A 23,319-nucleotide genomic window follows, 5' to 3' on the forward strand; every position below is an offset into this window, starting at 1 on the left:
AGACCACTGGGCCACCCAAGGCCTATCATGTCTACATGGCAAGTGTCAGTAAAATAAATCCCAAATCATGTTGTCATAATCATTATTAACGTTTTAGCTTTACAAAGGTGAAGCTTACTGAGAACAGGACCAGCAAAGAGAAAAAGGCTTTAGTAGTTTATTCTACAATAATCAATATTAAAATGAACATAATGAAAGCTGAAATAAAGGAAATATTCACTTTCTCAGTTCACAATTTAGACAAAATTCCATCTTATTTCCCAATGTGCTCGCCCCAAACACATTGTTGCAACTCTTAAAAAAATTCATCAATCAGCTATAAAACAAGGTGAGGTGAAATGATGTCTAATGTTGCGTCCAAGATTATTGCACTTATATAGCGACGTGTATGTGAGCGTGCATGCTTGCATCTGTACTAGTCCACACTGATGCCGATTTTATAGTGCTAGCTCACAGACATACCATGCCGCGGTATAACATGAACACCCTCCTCTGACTCCGAGGCAACCAGTTCTCTTTTTAGCCCCTTAGTGAAAGGCAAGGTGACAATAAGTACCATCTTTTAACACCTTTTGGTATGATGTGGCTGGGGATCGAACCCCACACCTTTTTGCTCTCCAGGCGGACGCTCTACCACTAGACGACAGAGGCGGTCCAGCTATATAACAACTCTAACTTGACTGATACTATAAGGAACACGGAGAAGTATGTGGTCTGTCAAAACTCTTGACAGGAGTGGAGTAGCTCCTTATTTCCTATTGGAGAAAGTTTCCGTTTCCTTACAGAGAAGTGATAATAGCTGCATCTGAAAACTTGATGGTACTTTGACATGTTTGAAGTGAAGGATATGACAACTTGAGCAGTGACGATAGTTGGCACATATGCCTGTGTTAAACATGTTAAAGGTATCCATCTGCATTATGTACAGGCCCTGGCGACTGGAATTTCAACAATCATCCTTAAAGGGGCACTGATCTCTGACAATTCACCAGGATTTGTTGCCTTTGTTATTGATTTTTCCCATGGATACCCGGAAGATATCGCAGAAATCTCAACTATTACGTGATCTGTGCTGCGCCAACAATAAGCGCATTTGTCACTTTACTTGATAGCATAAGGATGTATCAATAAAATGTAACACAGTTTGTCTTAGAAATAATAAGGTGGTAATCTTTGGGGGCAATATAAGTAATGGTGACGTAATTTTGATTAGTCACTTGCTTGGTTTTGAGTGATTTTTGTTTACACTATTTTGACTTGAAACTAAATATTTCACCTGAGCAGTGTTTATTTTATCGTGTTACAGTCAATGTGTAAAATGACTAAAATTTTCACTAAGTCAATTTATTAAATGCCTAATTATTCATTTACTTTACAAATTGACCGAAAGTTCTGTGCATGTATTTTATCATTATAACGAATTCCAAACAAATTGCATGTTTAATTTCATCACCCAGTGACTGAAAACTGAAAGCAGGATTTGATTTAAGGAACTTGATTTTTACATGCACCGGGTGCATATTGACATGAAAACCTAGCTGCACCAGACAAAACAGGTTGCTCCTGGACCCATCAATTTACCAAAGTTGAAACATAGATGCATAAACTAAGTCTAAATAAATAAAATCTGACTTTGACATGATTTTACATGATTAATGCTGCATTTCTGTAAAACAGAAGCGGAACATATGTGCATAATCTCGCTGTACCCTGTTTGATGACATTAAGAAAACATGCCAAATTACACCATGTCCACCCAACACAGGGACTAGTGATGTAGTATGTTACATAAAGCTTGGAGGTATTGAGTGTGTTCAAAGATCGAAAAGTAAGAGCTAGTCAAACACAAACTTAAAATGTTTTAACATGCACTGGGTGCATATAGGCATAAATATTAGGGTGCACTTTTCAATAAAATGTTGCAATGGTGCATGCTTTTCAGTTAAATCGAGCCCTGGAAAGGATTAAAAGAAAACAAAAGTCAAAGTATATTTCCTTACTTTTGGTTTCTAATCCTAGCAATTAGTCTATTGTTGTGTATTTAAGCTCTTTTGAACTTCTGTAAAAGTTTAAGTCAATCTGTAAAATATATGGACAGATATTTCAGTCAATTTGTAAAGTGACTGAAATTTTTATTAATTTAACGCTGCTAAATCATGTAAATTTAATTTGGAACCGAACGCGCAGTGTTAAATTTAGCGGGGTTAAATCTACAGGTAACCTAGCCCTACATTGAAAACACAGTATGTTTATCTCCATTCTACCATGACTAAATAAAACGCAAACTCTTTGGTGTTAGCAAATATACTGAGAGAAGTGGCATGGGTTGAGTTCAGTGTTTTGGGTGGGTTATCGATCTGAATTACAGAATCACCAAACAAAATATGGCGCTGTACATACTCGAGCAGTTTGTTTACACCGTGATACTTCAATCGTACATATGACAGGCATTGAAAGCATATGAGCACGGCAACTTGGTAAGCTAACATGAGGTGGGCATCCCTAACGAAACCAAAGCAAGCTTTGCAAGGATTTTGCTCTACATTGCGCGTCCCCATTATGATATATCGCTCATTGTGATGCAAAAGATATGACGTCACTGTCGTATATAGAAAAGCGCCAAAATTCTGAGCTCTATGTTGTCTCCAAAACGTAGATACATTCCCTTTGTAGATTTCTGCCATGTTATTTGCACGAAATGTATTGCCACACATCCTTTGAATATTGTAGTAACCGCATCTGTGCATTTTGTAACCTGTAATTGTAGATATAATTATCTAAGTATGACTACCGACAATGACTGAAAATAGTACTATTCTATGAATATTAGCTTCGGCCGTCAAACCAGCTGTTTCAAGCAGAGGGGGTTTATTGTGATTTAATAGCCTCTGATTGACCAATCAGAATTGAGTAAATTCCAAATTCATGGTTGAATGTTGTTTGTCTCGTGTTGAAAAACTTCCCAACAATATCGCAGAGGAAATAGAATGATTCTGTTCAATGCAATTTTGAATGACTATGGCTTTATGCTGCTTTTAGCAATATTCCAGCAATATCACGGTGGGGGACACCAGAAATGGGATTCACACATTGTGAGCATGTGTTGATACGAACCTGGCATGATGAGCGAACGCTTTAACCACTAGGCTACCCAACTGCCCCTTCAGTGCTACAGCAAACGAAGGTAAACAAAACGAAAATATCGTAATAATGATTACAACCAACCGTTACACGTATAATATTAGGCAGTAACCCTGTTCGAGGAATGTATCCGTCAATAGCCACATAAGGCCTTTTACGACAAGCATAGTCGCCTTTTATGGCAAGCATGGGTTGCTGAAGACCTATTCTAACTCGGAATCTTCACGGGTAGCCACATAAGGAAAAAATATCCCATACATCTGACGTCGTACAAAGAAACTTGTTCAATGTCACGTGCCTTTGTAGCAATAACAATCTTATATTTTAAAACATATATAGCGTTTCGGGATATCTTAATTCGTGTTCGTTTCTCAACTCATCAAGCAACTTTGTTTCAGGATTTTCACATAGGTGTCAAATCTCATTGGTCAGCATGGTCAGCTGAGATAGCACACGTGACAACTATTTTCATGATGTCCACGGTTCTTTACAAAAATCCATGGAGTTAGATAACAATGACCAATCAATGTACTATTGGCTAATCCTTAGAACAATCAGGACTTCACGCCCAGATATGGGTGTAATCCATCTGCTTTAGTAACCTACACATAAAAATACTTACTTTTGACAAATACACTGTGCAAGATACTAGTGATTGATCAATCATCAACATATTTGGGGTTAATCCCTTGATCATGTTGATGCATGTTTTTTTTTGTAACTCAACTAATCATTCCTCCCTTGCTGTACAGTCACATGCATATTATATAAAACCAATACTTACACAACTTCAGACCTGGATTAGAAAGCCAATTAAATCGTACCCCAGACACAAGAAATGCCAAATGGGAACCTTTCACATTTGGGAAGTGCTACCACTACTTATACCTGTCATAAATTCATTTACAGAGCATCAATTGAATGACGACAAACACACAGGCTTAGGGTTATACCATGAAAGATGGATGACAAGAAGGGAGTGAAAATTGTTGCATTATATACAAATTAGTTGCCTGAAAAATGTGCTGAACTGATGGGTTTTGCTATTGAGGTGTATTTTTCCAGATTTTGTGTTAGTGACAAGTTGAACTATGGTTCAAAAAAGGGTACCATTTGCGTTTTAGTCATCCGTCATAATGTTAGCTGTATTCACAAACCTATTGTTGGTATAATATGGTATTATGACTTACACGCATTGTTTAAATTAAGCACATAAGGGCCGTTGATATGACTTTATCTTCTTGTTCAGTTCATACTGATAGTCCATGGTATACAATACATAGATATGCAATGGCAAAATGGGGTTTACAGCCTCAAATAAATCAAATATTTTTTTATAGCTTGTGGAAGATGAACAGACAAACAAACCAATATGAAACTGATACATCCTCCATGTTGGCTACTGACCTTCCGTAACAAAATCTTCCCTAATCTTGTGCTAACATAAATCTTCCTTGTTTTAAGTCGTTAACAAAGTCACCTACAACATAATTAGTAGCATGGTTTTATAGTAAGTATCTTTCAGCCATTGTTTTTAGTACTGATTACTGGCTGAAAAACTGTTCAAACTGTTGCATATAATTGAACATGAATACACAATGCCATTTAGAAAGTGGTAATATGTAACAAATGTTATATTTGTGATAACACTTTATTAGTTAAGTACAGATTCTAGTACTTTGGGGGGTTGAGTCCCATAGTGAGGCACCCCATCGCCAGCACACAAACAATCAGCGACCTAACCAACTCAGCCACCATTGCATAAATGATCTCAAATCTGTCTAACTTGTTACATGTTCACAGTATATTATATTAACATATCACAAACAACTACTACCAGTCTAACAACAATCTCTGCAAATGCAGCCATGTAGATAACTTTTGAATCTAATCATCCACATGGTCCTTGTGTAGACAGATGCAGTAGATTAAAAACTTTACATCTCACATAAGGGCACTAACAAGATTAAAGAGATCAGTTTATCATCAAAAGAAATTCTATCAGAATCATGCCTTGGAAAAGCAATGATAGTGAAAAAAGCTGTAGGAAGTCTTAACATGGTAAAGTAGTCTTTCAAAATTTATTTTCAGATGATTTTACACATGGGTCAGTAACAACAACAAGCGGGACAAATCCAAAAGAAATTCTATTTGACTGGGGATGGCAATATGGACCAAAGTATTAACTTGAATCCTCATTATCACAACAATAATTAATGTTGACATTAGGGCTGGGACGAGTCCAAATTTACTACCTGGGTACCCACCCCCGTATTACCCGACCCTACCCGCGTACCTACAGTAGGTGTCGGGAGATGTCTCAAAATGTCCGAATGGGAACATTATTAGCATAGCCCTGTCAAAACATAGTAAGATACATGTATTAAACAATCTGGTCATTCATACGCTGAATTAAGTTATATCTTTATTCAACCATATGAAAAATCAGAAGGAATGGGTGCATAGTCAGAAAGAAATGCGAACATTAGTGACTTGTAGTGTAAACATAGAGTTCTAGATAATTTTTGTCATTAAATAATATATCAATGGACCAACCACGAGTCCGGGTAGTCCTGTGGGTACCCGGGTCCTACCCGTCCCAGCCCTAGTTAACATGGTAAACATGTAATCAATGTTGTCACTGAATTCATATCAAGTACATTGACAGTCTGTCTTAACCATGCAGGTAAAATGTAATCGGTACATGAATTACTTACAGTGAGATGTGCAGTGCAGTGCAGCTATGAGAACTACTTGTGCATTCCTCGCTCGCTGCCACTTTATGATTCAAATTCACTGATAACGACAGGAGGAAGTGTCTCTTTGACCCAAGGTGAACCAGGAAATAAGGGGAGACAATTCATACACACATGCACATTTACACACACAAAAAATGAATATGTGGTACAACACTGTGTTTTGCCCAAGAAAATGAATATTTTGTCATCTTAAACACCAAAGGAGGACACACGTGTATCAGTAGGCTATGTGTACCCCGCCCAATGGCCGCAACCTGTTCCCTCGCTAAGCGAAGCGTGTTTGGACACTGGACTCGCACTAGCCGTTGTGATGCCTGCATCATCAACACAAGATGGGACAAGGAAGGCCTTGCTGGGGCACACTTAGTTCGCCTCATACTGTATCTCAGTCGGGAAAACATCATTTGAAGCCACAGAGAGTATGTTGCTTGTTCTGACAGCCCCGGGGTAGGCACTACCGGGAAAGATGTCAAGAAGTCCATCTCACGACGACAACGATTTGACAGCGACTCATTCTAACTCTCCAGCCCTTTAGCAACTCCCAAATAGCCCAAACAGTATGCACACTTACCCATTTCTCACATTAATAGGCGATTGCTATTTTCTACATTCACGGTCGAGAAATATTACTGTTTAGGGCTCCTAGCGTAGGATTTTCTTTCGCGGCCCAATGGCGTTTGATCACGTGATTAGATTCTCCCCTGTGGGAGCATTCATTGTTTGTGGCCGCGAAAGTGTTTTCTGAACAGATTTCACCAGCAGTTCTTCCGTGTTAAAACAAAATCGATGTTGGTTCGAACAAGACTGTTGTGGTTTCTTAGTTAAAATGTATTTTTGTATCGTAATACGTGTATAATTTATTTTTCATCCGATTTCCACAAACAAACAAAAACATTTGGGCATAAGTTCCTTTAACCGCATAATTAAGTTTCTTGTAATATTTCTTTATACTCCGTTCAAGTACTACATTCATAATATATTTTTTGTCGTCACTTTAGTGTCTCTTTAATATTCTGTCAACGTATGACATACCCCAAGGAATGAATAAATCAGGACGTTAGGAAACATATTTCAACACATCAAAGAAATACCAGTAGGTGTCAAACTCACCTCTTCTCCTCATGACCGCTCCTATTACTTATTAACGATACATATCAACTTTCTTGACTCCTATTTGTTCAAACATTTTCAGCTCAGGTCGATTATTGATACATACACAATTTCCCCGAACACTAACACTTAGTCTACTACCTGGGGCCTGACATCATTTTACCGGTTGATCAATATCACGGAATACAATATTTACACTTCCTCGTCGCATGTACACGCCCACAGCAGTCAACTAGTTAGCTACTACGTTTTATTTGAGCCTGATATGGCCAGCACGTGGGACTGACAAGCGACAATAGTGACGTCGTTTACTTGTGGCGACGTGACATGTGTATCGATGACTGCATGTTTAACGCCCTCCCACGCAAAACAGCCAAGTTCAGGCAATTTCTATGATACAAGGCTTCTAAGAGAGATGTTTGTTTGTGAGTTTTTTTCATGAGTGAGATTTGTTATTGTAATCTGTGTGTGTGCCGCACACGCTTAAACATCATTTGCTGATTTCCCCATCAATCCGCTGTGTTTATATAATCTACACTTGATTATGTACCGAGATGGTCAATAGTGTGGCCGAGATTTGGACGTGGGCAAAGCTAGATGTGTGGCTTCCTGTCCGGGACACAGTGGATAGTGTAATTGTTTTATTGTGTGTTCAATCGACAAGGGCGTTTATAGTATGGACTGTGATTACACTGTTAACCCGCTAACTGTTTCGGCTTGTGTTTGCCCCAACATGCCGAGAATACCTCTCCCCTGCACCTGACCTGGCCGGTATGTATCAGCACTGTAACGCTGCTTCTCAGGAGATGATACACGGCGGAAACCTAGCTGCTCCTCCGCCGGTCTACTCGGTGACGTCACAGTCTGGCCACAATGTAAACAACGACTATATTGTAAGAATTTCGACGATGGACAATTGAAGGATTTTTCCTAAATTGGACTCTTATAATATAATATTCGATATATAATTACAGATAATTCAAAAGATAATTACAGACAGAAATGTATTTAACAAATTTGAAAATTTAAAAACTTAGAATTACAGTGGTTAGGTTTTGCCTATATGTTTATCAGAAATAAAAGAAGATATTCTTTACCAAAACATTTAAGACTATGTCCAGTTATCCCAGCCCCCTCCGACAAACACGCACACACACACACACACACACACACACATACACACACACACACACACACACACACACACACACAGTCTCTTTCGTTGTGTCATTTTTATGTTACAATGAATGTATGCAATTTCTTGTATACTTAACAAAAACAGTTAGAGTTCTTGAAATAATAACATATTTAAAAAAACTCAGTCTACTACAAAACATAGCCCTAAATTATTCATGATCTCTAGCTTTCTTGTTCTGTATACATGAAAGAAGACCCTGGAAACAGTAAGGTGGATCTTGCTTAAGTCTTCTTCCACCTTGCTTTCGACCTAATTTGGTTCAAGTCATTGTGCCCTTTAATGAAACAATGTCGGCATTTAGACCCAGGACTACTTGAATAACGGTGAGAGAAAAAGAGAGAAATTAATATATTTGTGTGGTATCATACTTAGCAAGTTATAAGATGGAAAGAAAAGAGACACAAAAAGACGCGCAAGTTATCTTCGTGTATGAAGAGCGGCGTCAGATAGGAAAGTCTATCCTGGGTTCCAACAGTGTACAATATTTACATATAACATGACAGCTAATAAACGCGACACTGTAAAGCAGTACGGACGAACTTGCTCGCGTTGCCGCATGTAGCTAACTTCGCAGCATTACTGACAATGAGTCAGTGAGTGAGTATGGTTTTACGCCGCAGTAAACCACAATATTACAGAGGCGGATACAGCTTTTTTGAGAAGGGGGGACGCACAACTAAGATCTATTTATTACTTACTTACTTACTTTGTAGATTTAACGTGCGCTTTCCGACTGATGCGTATTTCGCACACGGGCCCGACCAGGCCATTTAATGTGTTTCCGAAAGGGGCGAAAGTGGTGTGTGCAACCCAAGAGGGGGCTTTAGGGGTTGCTTATATAGAATTTGGGAATTTTGAGATTTGGAATAGATGCCGATGGGGTAAGGGAGGAGAACTAAGGGAGCTGGGTATGGTGGATTTTTGTGTGTTTATGTAATTTTGATTTGGTGGATTATAGTGTTTTTAGATGCGTTTTATTAGTTCCGTTTTGATTAAGAATACGCCTAAGGCCTTGAAGTTTTCTAGTTTATTTTGTGGGTTTAGTATTGCTTCTAGAGTGAGAGCCTGGTTTAGATTGAGGGTGGTTTGTAATGCGGTTCGATGTGTTAGGTAGTGTGTGCAGTAGATGTGCAATCTATTTATTGTCTTTGGTGGTAATTTATACAGAAATACAGATTTATTTCGAAATAAAAAGGGGGGGGGGGGGGGGGGGGGGGTGTTGTTCCTCTAGGCGATGTAACACCATTTTACACAATGTACCCCAAGCTGTCATTGTTTCTCCAGGAGATGTGACACTATTGTACGCAATGTACCCCAAACTACCATTGTTTCTCCAGGCGATGTGACACCATTGTACACAATGTACCCCGAGATTCCATTGTTTCTCCAGGCGATGTGACACCATTTTATACAATGTATCCCAAGCTGCCATTGCTTCTCCAGGAGATGTGACACTATTTTACACAATGTACCCCAAGCTGCCATTGTTTCTCCAGGCGATGTGACACTATTTTACACAATATACTCCAAGCTGCCATTGTTTCTCCAGGCGATGTGACACCATTTTACACAATGTACCCCGAGCTTCCATTGTTTCTCCAGGCGATGTGACACTATTTTACACAATGTACCCCACCAAGCTGCCATTGTTTCTCCAGGCGATGTGACACTATTTTACACAATATACTCCAAGCTTCCATTGTTTCTCCAGGCGATGTGACACTATTTTACACAATGTACCCCAAGCTTCCATTGTTTCTCCAGGGGATGTCACACTTTATTACACAATGTACTCCGAGTTTCATTTCTTTCTCCAGGGGATGTGACCTTATTTTACACAATGTACTAGTCAATGTCACCCTATTTTACGCAATGTTCCGCGTGGTTGTTTTTGGTTTTTACAGGCTATTTCCGAGAAACGGTGTGTCCCCATGGTCTGTCGAGCAGTAACAAAGCGATCTTGAAGATGCTGTCTCACAATCTGACGAACCTGACGTCGGGTGGTGACCCTTGGTCTTCCACGACGTGGTCGGTCATCTGTAGTGTTGGTGGACTGGTACCGTTGCTGGAGCCTGTATATGGTCCTTACGTGGACTTGAAATGCATTGGCTACTTGCCGGGCGGTTTGTCCAACTTGCAATCGTCCAAGGGCTTGGTGTCGCTGATTTCTGGTCAGTCTTTGCATGTTGTAGCAATTCAATAACGAATGAATGTTATCCGATCTGGGTGGATTTTTATAGGGCAAGAAATGGGGAAAGCATGTACATTTCAGTTTGCACGGAACTCACGTGCATCGGGTTACCATGGCCGTTGCTGTGATGCATTTGGGCGATCGGTTTTATTGTCATCTGCTTTTTTAATATATCATCAAATTTCATTTTTTTCCAGACAAGGTAATGTTTAATTTGAGAGACTTTGACAAAAATTACCCAGATATCTAAATGACAACTTATCATGCAATGTTACTTGGGGTGACGTTTCTTTTGCGGTTCAGTATATATTATGTAACCTGATAAAGGTTTACGAGACACTTTTTAAAACATGAGCAAAATTATAAATTATATTAAAACCCGCCCAATCTCATTAAAATCACACCCTAGTTCTCGCTAACGCTGAACAAAGATCTGAAGATATCCCATTAGGGGTCACGTCAGAACGACCTTTCATCCGACCAATCAGAGCGTCGCTTACCAGATCATGAAAGTGTTAGTCGGAATGGGATTTCTAATCATGCAGCCTCGAAAACTTTAAAACGGGCTATTCCGAACGATAGTTACGGGCTTAAGGGCTGCATCTATACAATCTAGACGATATATTAGCCATTCGAGAATGTTCTTTTGTTCAGGTTTCAAATTTTTAAGCGAGAATTTGTCAAAATATGTTTCGAAGTGTAGTCGCCAAAGTTCGCGAAAGGCCCGTCTGACGTGACCCATAATGGGATGTCTTCAGATCTTTGTTTAGCGGCAGCCACCAAACAATGAAATATAGCCGTATAGTAAAATACATACAGTTTCAACAGTCATTAAATACATACTTAATTATAGAGTACTTAGGTGGATGCCTCAAGCACCCGTACAAGTATTGTCAGCGAGAGGAACTGATAAAAGCGCCAGTAAACGGCCTCCCTGCATAATGCAAGTTAACTTCTGGCTAATTGAATAAGTACAAAATTCAGGGTTAAGATTCATTTGCTTTTTCTAGAAGATAAAAACGCTGATTGAATAAGACACAGGAAATGAGAAAGCAGGTTTCGTCTTCCACAACTTGAACACTTTCAGTTCCGCCATATTACAGACTCCATCTTGTATTGGTTGGGAAGGCTCAGCCTGCTACCAGTCCCTGTTATGTGTGAAGAGCCACATCTGAATTTGGATAATAAGCTTCGCTGCAAGGTCACGCCCCACGATCCGCTGCACATGGGTACTTACAGACTTATCATTTAGGAAACACAATTTTCGTTTTACGCTTCAACTCTCATTTAATATCCAGTTTGCTCCGAAACGGTTGATTAAGTTCAATACTCGGGATCTGTAACATAGGAGTGACCACTCGTGAATTGTTCTTGTAATTCTATCTTCTTGAAAACTCTCATATCTGAAATATTGCCTAAATAGTTCTACTTTTTGATCCACCAATGATGAAGTCCACCCCATGTGTCTTCTCATAGCCAGAATGGATGTGTTTGATCCGACACCAAGGATTAACCTACACTCTATGTTTTGAACATACACTCTTCAAAAAAAAAGAAACGCACAGGTAGTATGTAGCTCACTGAACCTGACTACGCAAAACATTCCGGTATATAAATTGGATATATGTTATTGGAAAATGTTGGTGGCCTGATATTCGACAAACGGAATGTCAAAACGCAGCCATTGTCGATTTGCAATGTCTTAAACGGCATTGTTTTCACACTTGTTAAAATATGTCATGGAGGAAAACAGTAAAGCAAAATGCACGTGCAAGTTATGGCATTCATAACTAGTGGTAGTGGCTATAAAAAGGCAAACATAAGCCAATGATTTGTCATTCAATTTTCAACACTTTCTAAGTTCGAAAATGCCGAGACTCAGTGCTGCAGATCGGAACATCGCCATAGGACGTATCCAACGACGGGAATCGCAGTCTTCTGTTGCACGCAACTTCAACGTCAACCACAGCACCATTTGTCGCCTTTGTGGCCGACAATTCCACTGCAGACCGTCCAAGAACTGGCCGACCAAGAGTTACCACCCCTGCACAGGATCGCTACATTCCTCTGTTCCAACTACGTCATCGCAATGCCACAGCTACGGAGACTGCAGGACGCATCCCTGGTTTGAGGAGGATATGGGACCAGACTGTCAGGAACCATCTTCGCGAGGCTGGAATCCGACCCAGAAGACCAGTTATCGTCCCTGTTTTGCAACAGATCCAACGACTGCGAGATCTGATTTGGTTGTGGTTAGGGAAATTTGACAGCAAATCGTTACATGAATCAAATTCTTCAACCTCACCTTCTTCCCATCATTGGCCGCCAACACGACAACGCTCCATCGCTCACAGCTCGTGTCACGGTAGACTACCTTCATAATGCCAACATCAAAGTCTTGCCATGGCCAGATCTCCAGATCTCAACCCAATCGAACACCTCTGGGATGAACTCGATCGACGTGTACGTCAACGTCAGAACACGCCACAGACACAGCCACAACTGGCCAGCGTGTTACAAGTAGAATGGCGCAGAATTCCGCAGGACAGAATTCTTACACTTATCCAGTCAGTGCCGAGGATATGCAGAGCCGTGATTGCTGCCCGGGGCGGTCACACGAAATGCCCTTGTACAACGACAACATGTGAGTATCGATCTCCAAAATTTATGATATTAAATCAAATATATCGACTTTATTAGGTTATTACCGTATAATAAATTTACTAAAAATCTACCTGTGCGATTCTTTTTTTGAAGAGTGTACTTCTCTGTATGCCCTTATTCCTCATAACCCGGCTCCGTACAGTAGGACTTGTTTCACCAGGGCGTCATACAATTTGGTAAAATCTTCACGAGACATTACACCACGTATCCAGAATTTAGCACACCGCGCTTTCAAGGCACGGCCTGCAGATTTAGATGTTTTATGCATGTCAATGTGCTCGTTTAACCAGATTCCTAAATATCTATAGGATTCCACATATGAGATGTTGGTCTCTCCAAAAACAAACTGCATTGCTGGCTTTCTTTTGGATTGAGTCCTGAAATGCATGACGTTTGTTTTCTTACTGTCAATCTGTAGACGTCACTTTCTACACGATGTGTCCAACACATTCAGCGTTTGTTGCAAGGAATGGTCATCAGGTGCAATTGGTGTAATGTCAAGGCCGTAGTTAACTTTTTTTGACATGTATTTTCATTATTCAAATAAAACTGTTTTCTAGAAGAAATCCAGGGGGGCAACAGATCTCACACAACGAAATTATCCATCTGTATACCACTCTAACAAGATGAGGTATATTGTTATATGGCAGTGTACTTCATTGTTGAACAATGATTGTAACTGTGTTACATTGTTTCTGTTGAGATTCAGTAGACGCTCATTGCATTGTTTTTGGACAGTGATCAGTCGTCAGGAAGTTACTCTATTTAGATGCTAGTGTGGCGTGTAAACCTCCGGTCCGGTATACCGCGGACAGTGTCAATATGTTATGGAAACTTCTATAAGGGGGCACAGATCTAAAGCAATTCCCCGGGTCTGCTTATTGCCTTTGTTATTGTTTTTTCCCCATGGATACCCGGATGATATAGTAGAAACCTAGACTAGTTCGCGACCTGTGTTGCGCAATTCGTGGGCGCATTTGTCCCTTTTATTGATAGTATAAGGGCATATGGTCACATTGATCAACAAAATGAAATACAGTTTTGGTAATAATAAGGAAATGTAGTTATCTCTGTGTGTAGCATCGGTAATGGTGACGAGGTTTTGATAAATCACTTGCTTGGTAATTGTATTATTTATTTCTAGAAGATACAAAGAATTTTATTTATGCCCGAATGTTGGTTGGGAATGTCGTTAATGTTTTGTATATACCACCTCTGTTTCTATATATATATTGGCATGACGAATCTCTGTATGTACAAGATGATTGATGTAATAGTATATAATTGGTAGTGTTTCAGGGACTACTGTCCAACAGGAACAAAGACATATGTCACAGAGGAGGTAATACGGTATGGACCTATATTATGTGCAGATGGGAAAACCTCCCTCGTGCATCTCAACCACGCCCACAAAGTCTACCATTTAGGAGAACAAATTCAAGTGCAAATAGATCTGTATGATTTGAATGGTAACCGCCAGTTAACTGGAGGTGATTTTTTGAGAGTTTGGATGGAGAGCGCAGAGGCAGCAGCTTCCGTATCCGGTCAGGTGAAGGACTTCAATAATGGAAGTTACCCTACTCTACTGAGAGCCGTATGGTCAGGAGGCGCTACAATTAAGGCATTCATTGCCACGAGGAAGGAGGAGGTAGTTCTCAGCTATATGATATACCAACAGCATGGCAGTCTCTGGACAGCCTTGGCTGAATTCCGGGCAGACAATCTAACAGATGCAACAGCATGTTCAGTTAGACAAGAGGATTCCTTCAAGGCAAACGAGTGGTGTAATTTCACGAAGGAGAACAATGGCGACAGTTGGTACTGTAAGAAGTCCAAAATCAACCAGCTGACATGTGACAAATGGTCGCATTCATTTAGTGCAAATAAACTGACGTCCAAAAGAAACTTTACCAGAGTTTGAAATCACTCTTGCTCAAAAACAACAAAACATACATGAATGAAGTAAAATGTATTGAGAAGATCAATATATCAACATAATCAACACTGAAAATGACAATCATACCGCGACCGAGAATGACGTCAGAGCCCCCCACAGTTGGGTGTGGTACAAAACTCGAGCTTTCAGAATCATGGACAATAGGCAGAGTACATAAACAAGCGCTCACGTTAAATAACAAGTCATTAGTAGCGTGTGTGACCACCAAATGCCTCAATACACGCCAAAACTCTTCGACGCACAAAAAAAGGCAGTCGTCTGATGAGGTCACGTGGGATTTGACGCCATTCTTCTTGGAGGGCCAAGATCAGTTCTTGCCAGTTGGCTGGAGAGTGTGGTCGTTGTCGAACACGACGATCCATCAAGTCCCAGATATGTTCTATGGGGGACATGTCGGGTAAGCGTGCAGGCCACGGCAGGACGTTGACGTTGTTGGCTGCGAGGAAGTTAGTGACACTTCTGGCTGTATGGGCTCTAGCCTTGTCATGCTGATAAATGACACCACGTGACTGCTGTTGGAGAAAGAATGCTATCAACTGGACGAAGAATTCTATCCATGTAACGCTGAGCTGTCAAGTTTCCGTCAACGATGACCAGCGGTGTCCTCTCCTGCCAACAGATCCCTCCCCACACCATGACACTCCCATCCACCATATGGTACGACTTCCTGCACGCAACACGCCACCGTTCGTTCACCCCTTCTGCGGTAAACACGTTGTCTTCCATCAGCCCTAAACATACAGAATCGACTTTCGTCAGTGAAGACAACCCTCTGCCAGTCGTTGCCAACGTCGTACAGTCCGTGCCCATCACAATCGCAGACGACGATGTTGCGCTGTCAATAGCTGTCCTTGAGTCTCCTGCCCACTGTCTGTCGACTAACCCTGTGACCTAAGGCATTTGTCGCCGATGACGTCACTGCCAGGAAGCGATTTCGGAGGTGCAAGGTACGCAAGTACCGGTCATCATGGGGCGTGGTCACCCTGGGTCTGCCTGTTCTTGGCCTGTCAGCGGTCCGCCCTGTCCGTCTGTAACGTTGCATTAAGTAACGGCCACACGGGAGCAACCGAAGGTTCGTGCAATATGGGCGTGGGTGGCTCCCATCTGTACCATACCCAAGGCTCGTTCACGTTGTTCGACTGTGAGTCGTGGCATTTCTTTTGTGTTTTTTTATCACTGTGTATGTCTGACTTGCCGTTGCAATCGTTTTATACCCTTACCCGCACGTGCATTAGCAGTTGTCCGTGGTGCACGTGTTTTTCACTTTTTCGCGTGTTATCTCGCAAACATGTAACAGACGATTAACATTTTCTGCATACACTATTGTTGTATTTAGGTTATGTGTTTTAGATAAGACTTCATCGAAAAATATTTATACTTTGTCTGAAATTTATATTTTCAGTTGGTAAAGTTTCTTTTGGACGTCAGTTTATAATAGGCTTTCCACCGAGAGAAGCATTATTGGTTTGTATGTATATTTTGTTCTTTCCATTGTTGATTATCTAAACTGCTCTTTAAATACCTTGTTGTGTTATGAACACACAATGTCACTTAGAAAGTGGTCAAATGTAACAAATGTCATATTTGGGATAACACTTTCTTTGTAAAGTTCTCGTCTATTTTTGGGTTGACTGGGATTCGAACCCACACTGCCAGAGTAAGGCCCACTTAGTCAGCGATCTAAACCACTCAGCCACCGAGGCTTCCACAAAAATGAAAGTCCGACAACTGGTAGTCTAGATCACGTTCTTTGTGCACCCCTCTGACAAGTGTAAATTGGCACGGCTCCCATGGCCGAAAGCTATGAACACACAATGCCATTAAGAGCGAGGTCAAACTGGTGTGTTAGTTGGGTTTAAGAAGCGGTCGGGTAGCCTAGTAGTTAAAGCGTTCGCTCGTCACGCTGAAGACCCGGGTTCGATTCCGACATGGGTACAATGTGTGAAGCCCATTTCTGGTGTCCCTCGCCGTGATATTGCTGGAAAATTGCTAAGAGTGGCGTAAAACCATACTCAGTCCGTCAGATTTGTTGGGTTTAAAGCTGCTTTTTGTGCTTAAGTCAGTTATGCCAATTGATATGTGAGGAAAACCCAGAAGTCGTTGACATGAAACCTGATTTGTATGACATGTGTCATTTTAAATTATTTCCTCAATTGGTACCTTATTAAAAAAAGGTCTTACGCCTTGTGACTGATCCTTGCTCCGAGCAAGTTTAATCCAATTTGTGAATATGCTTTTCCCCAACACAGGCCTATTGCAAACGCAAAACAAGATATTTTACAGAGTTCAGTGAAGGTGTCTGTTGTAGGAGGTGGGCAAATGTTGCGTTTGTATATCACTTACAGGAAAAATCATTCATTCATTGTGTTCACAGGAGGGATACAGTTGTGTCAATCACTGGACAAATCATCCATTCATTGTGTTCACAGGAGGGATACAGTTGTGTCAATCACTGGACAAATAATTCATTCATTGTGTTGACAGGAGGCATACAATTGTGTCAATCACTGGACAAATCATCCATTCATTGTGTTGACAGGAGGCATACAGTTGTGTCAATCACTGGACAAATCATTCTTTCATTGTGTTGACAGGAGACATACAATTGTGTCAATTACTGGACAAATCATTCATTCATTGTGTTGACAGGAGGCATACAATTGTGTCAATCACGGGACAAATCATTCATTCATTGTGTTGACAGGAGGGTAGAAAATTGTGTCAATCACTGGACAAATAATTCATTCATTGTGTTGACAGGAGACATACAATTGTGTCAATTACTGGACAAATCATTCTTTCATTGTGTTGACAGGAGGGATACAATTATGTCAATCACTGGACAAATCATTCATTCATTGTGTTGACAGGAGGGTAGAAAAATTGTGTCAATCACTGGACAAATAATTCATTCATTGTGTTGACAGGAGGGATACAATTGTGTCAATCACTGGACAAATCATTCATTCATTGTGTTGATAGGAGGGATACAATTGTGTCAATCACTGGACAAATCATTCATTCAATGTGTTGACAGGAGGCATACAATTGTGTCAATCACGAGGCAAATCATCCATTCATTGTGTTGACAGGAGGCATACAATTGTGTCAATCACTGGACAAATCATCCATTCATTGTGTTGACAGGAGACATACAATTGTGTCAATCACTGGACAAATCATCCATTCATTGTGTTGACAGGAGACATACAATTGTGTCAATCACGAGGCAAATCATCCATTCATTGTGTTGACAGGAGGCATACCATTGTGTCAGTCTCTTGACAAAATATTAATTCATAGTGTTGACATACGATTGTAAGTATCGAAATCGTGTCCTAGCGCTTTAACCACTAGGCTACAACAATGCCCAAATAGAATAGCTTCATAATTAGGCTGGAGTTTAAATGATTGAGTGAATGTTGTTTTTACGTTAACTCAATACACAACGCCATCAGGAGAGTATCGTTCCACAAGTTCGGGACACAATGACACAAAATGAGCAAGGTCACAAATTGTAACTAACCGTTCCTGGCAAGCATTGCTCATTGATGTCCTTTAACTCCGCTTTTCACAGTATTCCAGTTATATCACGGCGTGTCAGCTTAATGTGGGAGGCAAGCCCGAAGTGATGCAGGTCTCTGACGTTTACAACTTCGGTGAAACCCACGAGCACGGTATGATGCTGACTAACCTAGAAACATAATCGGGGCGAACCGGGATTTGAACCCACAATCATAGGTTTCTGGCGTGCCCAAGGGAGGCAACTCTGCATTTGCATCGGGTACCACACTGCAAAGACAATATATAGTGACATGTATCCACATCGGACTCCGAGGACATAAACACCTAAGATATAAAAAGGATCCGGGCATGTACAATTCTCTTCAAAGAAAATAAACACGAACTTGAAGTAATAATTTCCGCATTACTTGGGAGTAGACATAGCCTTTTCATTACCATCACTAGAAGCACGAACATGTACGCATCTAACATTGATTTATACATCGTAAACCCTTTTCTTTTCACAGGTCCTAGAGATGTAAAACTATCGGCTCCTTCCACTTCCTGCAATACGCTTCCGGCGGAAATGACATGGCAACGGAAGTCCCCGAATGGTTTCTTCCAGCACGACAAGTGGCAGTCGCTACTGTGTAATGACACACTGCCTCGCACCATTGATGCCTACAGTCAATGCTTGAAAGGAAGAACGCTCTGGTTTCATGGGGATTCAAACAGTAATCTGTTTATAGGAGCTTTTCATTCATTTTTACGCTTTCCTTCCCATACAGATGCCCATGTGCCTGTTACTGACACAGATTTGATACATAATTTTCTAATATCCTGATATGCTCACGAACTACCATTCTATCATGGCGCTATACACTACAACAGATCAACAAGCCAGGCACAGCACATCATGATGAACCGTCTCCCGAACACCACCAAGGATATTGTAGTGTTATATTTGTACGTTCACTTCACGTTTGACCACCCGGATGTGTTTAGGCGAGAGATGCTTTTCATTCATTGATGTATTTATGTATATATTTAGCGACAGACGATGTTTAAAAAATGTAGTGCTTAACTCTTCATCCAATCCAATGCAAATCATAACACCTAACCGAGCCTGATGACCCCTGCATTGAGTGAGTGAGTGAGTGAGTGAGTATGGTTTTACGCCACTTTTAACAATATTCCAGCAATACATGGGCTTCATACATGGTACCCAGGTCTTCGGCGTGACGAGTGAACGCTTTAACCACTTGGCTACTCGACCGCTCCTCCCCCCCACCCCTCCCCACCCCACCCCACCCCACCCCACCCCACCCCTCTGCATTGAGACCCATATTGTAATCCAGAATCCCCATGGGGTGTCAGTGATGTAATACCGAAAACGAAAACGACACAATGTATTTCGTTGCCACACTTTCTTTTATGACACGATGTCACCCAGAAGGGCCAGATAATGCAAGTCCCGCGTCCGTTGCCATCTGATAGAACATCCCCCTTTCTTCAAGGAGTCGTGTCGGGGAGTCCAGCTCCTTCACAGAGCCGTAATCCAACACGAGGATCCTGAAATGGGGAAGCATTATCATAATACCTCAAATGTAGTATATGGTGAATAATTGAGTCGGGTTAACGCCTGTTTAACATTGTTTTAGTTACATAAAGCATCCAAAGTCAAAAATGATATGCAGGTTGCAGTCGTTCACTCGAAACCCACAATATTCAAACAAACTAATCTTAATTCTGATGTTTCTGGTTGTCCGCACCCAGCAATATTCCAGCTTTATGACGGCGATCTGTAAATAATCGAGTCTGGACCAGACAATCCAGTGATTGACATCATGAGCATCGATCCACGCAATTGGGATACGATGACATGCATCAACCAAGTCAGGGAGCATGACCAGCCAATCCCGTTAGTCGCCTTTTACGACAAGCATAGTCGCCTTTTATGGAAAGCAAGACCTATTCTACCCCTGATCCTCACGGGTCCGATTTTTTATTGGAATAAGTAATGGTGCTATAGGCTGTTGAAAAAGGAGAATCTGCCTGCCACAAAAAATACATTGTTGCAAGGTGTTATTTTAAAACAAAACAGGCACATATTTATAAACAAAAAATATATTTGGTTTTGAAGCTGAAGCTGAAGCCCCCATCCCCGAGTAAATCAAATGTAGGTCCTTAAATGGGATATGTTTTAGTTTGAGATATAACTGTATCATGGCGCGTGAATTGAGTGCCGGAATACTTTCACCTGTCGTAGTCCATGACCGTGTTGAGTCTGTGGGCGATAGTCAGCACCGTGCAATCCGTGAACTCCGACCTGATGGTCTGCTGGATCAAATCATCCGTTGCCATGTCAACAGCTGCTGTAGCCTCGTCTAGAACCAACACTTTAGCCTTTCGCAGTAGTGTTCTAGCTAGGCAGAGTAACTGTCGCTGACCAACACTGAAGATATGAACAAGGCAACTCATTAGATACCATCACGTATTTACGGTTTTGGAGATCTCTACTGTACGTGTATGCATTAATGTACACCCATCCTCTAACTCGACAGGCAAAATATGACACTTAAAAACCACGTTAACTACACACTGAAAGGAAGGTTATTGCCCTTACGGTCTCATGACGTCACTCCGGGTTTAGCAACTTTAGTAAGGCACTTGTTTTATTCACATTGGCCAGAAAACATTTCAGCCGTTGAGGTAATTCTTGATTGTTTATTGTTGCCTCCTACGAACAAGTCACATAACAGACGAATTGCTTCGGTACTAAACTACCTGCAGAAACTTTTCAGTGACCTTGACCTTAAATGAAGTACTGAATGAAGTTAGTCGTTCTCCATATCATTGATGTTTTTTATACTTTCACCCACCTGAAGTTGCTCCCGCCTTCTCCACAGTCAGTCTGCAGCTTGCTAGGGAGAGACACAACAAACTGTCGGAGATGGGTGTGGTCAAGAGCTGTCCATATCTCAGAATCTTTGTACAATTCCTGGGGGTCAAGATTCATCCTCAGTGATCCCGTAAACAAAACAGGATCCTGAAATAAATAAAGAATCGAAATAATACTCCAACAATTGAGTTGTTACATACAATAATAGATGACGTAGTCCATATGTAACAACGTTACGTTACTGGCACACCCTGTACTTCCAAGCACATGGACAATACGATATAAAAAACAATACAGAAGTGTTTTTCCATACTTATAAACCGTCTAAATTGATTAAATGTTATAACGAGCATCTATAAATGAGGCGCTTCATTATAACGCTTCCTTCAAGACGTGATATCATAACTTGCACGTGAAATTCGCTGACTTGCCAGGCGTTCAAGAACACGTGGATGTGTCAACAACAAAACACAACTAAAATACTTACTTTTAAATGAAGGTGAAATCTTCGGTTTCTAAATGTTTGTGTTGCAATATCCCAATGAATAGGTTTATAAGTATGGTTTTCCACCAGATCTCTCTGATACACTGTTCCCGAAAATTCGTATCTGCACTGCAGTGGATTTTAAAAAATATTCCTTGTCCCCTAACACAACTCACTTGTGGAATGATAGCAAGTTTCTCCCTCAGATCATGGAGCCCAATTTCTGATATGTCAATTCCGTCAATTAGAATTGCGCCCTCTGCTGGCTCAACAAGGCGGAAAAGGGAGAGCATCAGAGATGATTTCCCCGCCCCTGTTCTACCTACCACACCGACCTGTAATATTACAATGAAGAAGGACATATTTACAAAAGTGGGAGTGCATGTAATCAAAGTAGCTCAACATCATTGACCATGCCCTGCAAACACGAAAACATCGTTTTTCCTTATTGTCAATGAATGTTTTTTTTCCGGAATCTGGGTTCAGCTCCAACATGGAATTTGCTGAAGAAAACTGACGCACTAGTAACTATAAATCTTCAACTCTTATACGATGATGCAGACACTCTGAAGCCGCCTTGAACTTCACTTGTGTTCCTTTAAACACAAAGATCTGTTTGATCATTTACAGTAACAGAGATAAGCAGTTCACGAACTCATTCTAGTTTATTTGTAATATGTATTGGCTAGGGTTTTGTTTGTTTAATATTGCCGCACTCAGTAATATTCCAGCTTCATGACGGCTGTCTGTAAATAATCGAATCTAGACAGACAATCCAGTGATTGACATCATGGGCATCGATCCACGTAATTGGGATACGATGACATGCATCAACCATATGCATGTCAGCGTGCGTGACCACCCGATCCCGTTAGTCTTAAGACAAGCATAGTCGCCTTTTACAGCAAGCATGGATTGCTGAAGACCGATTCTAACCCGGGTCTTCACGCGTGACACGTGCGCTAATCTTCATTCGATTTAGCGAAATGACTTGATATTTCGGATTACTGTTGAGGGAGTGTTGTGTTACGCCTCAGTCCAAGGTTATCACGTCAGTCTTGGTCACTTAACAAGTGATTGATTGCATGGGCAACGATAAACGGTATCTATTCTAGAGCAGGGAGAAATAGGTAAATTGGTAAAAATAATATTTGAATTCCTAATTGTACCATTATTTTAGAAAATACTCGATTCTGATCAGTCAATCAGAGGTTTCAAATCACAATAAACATCACTAAATGAAACAGCTGATGTAAAGGCCGCTGAGGCTGATGTTTGAAGAAAAGAACTTCTCAATCATTATCCGTCGGGATTTTGAAATAGTGATACGCGGAATTATATGTTACAGTGTGCAGAGTTTTAATGTAGAAACATCTTCCCGAGGAAAATGAGTTAACTGACTATAAAAG

The 23,319-nt window shown here is 40.8% G+C and overlaps 2 protein-coding genes and 1 pseudogene across 7 annotated transcripts in view; 1 reads left to right on the plus strand and 2 right to left on the minus strand.

The window, feature by feature from the left end:
* LOC139475765 (SH3 domain-containing kinase-binding protein 1-like) overlaps window positions 1-7,183 on the minus strand; it is a 39,569-nt gene extending 32,386 nt beyond the window's left edge. For 3 of the 6 annotated variants that reach the window (XM_071258969.1, XM_071258966.1, XM_071258967.1), the window contains exon 1: window positions 7,011-7,183. In XM_071258969.1, the coding sequence (XP_071115070.1) occupies window positions 7,011-7,023 (13 nt within the window). In that variant the 5' untranslated portion in view covers window positions 7,024-7,183. Of the gene's footprint in view, window positions 1-6,471; window positions 6,572-7,010 lie in introns of those variants that run through there. The other 3 variants (XM_071258972.1, XM_071258970.1, XM_071258968.1) reach the window with 2 other exon arrangements.
* A 5,084-nt stretch (window positions 7,184-12,267) lies between these two features.
* LOC139475686 (NXPE family member 3-like) lies at window positions 12,268-19,554 on the plus strand (annotated as a pseudogene).
* A 396-nt stretch (window positions 19,555-19,950) lies between these two features.
* The window catches only part of LOC139473795 (multidrug resistance-associated protein 1-like), a 36,708-nt gene continuing 33,339 nt past the window's right edge, over window positions 19,951-23,319 (minus strand). The window contains exons 23-26 of the mRNA XM_071256555.1: window positions 22,087-22,245; window positions 21,407-21,573; window positions 20,785-20,979; window positions 19,951-20,096 (exon numbers count right to left, since the gene is read on the minus strand). Of these exons, the coding sequence (XP_071112656.1) occupies window positions 19,970-20,096; window positions 20,785-20,979; window positions 21,407-21,573; window positions 22,087-22,245 (648 nt within the window). The 3' untranslated portion in view covers window positions 19,951-19,969. The remainder of the gene's footprint in view (window positions 20,097-20,784; window positions 20,980-21,406; window positions 21,574-22,086; window positions 22,246-23,319) is intronic.

Source organism: Haliotis cracherodii, unplaced genomic scaffold, assembly GCF_022045235.1.
Source record: "Haliotis cracherodii isolate W230 unplaced genomic scaffold, xgHalCrac1.p SCAF_3, whole genome shotgun sequence".
NCBI classification, from domain to species: Eukaryota; Metazoa; Mollusca; class Gastropoda; order Lepetellida; family Haliotidae; genus Haliotis; species Haliotis cracherodii.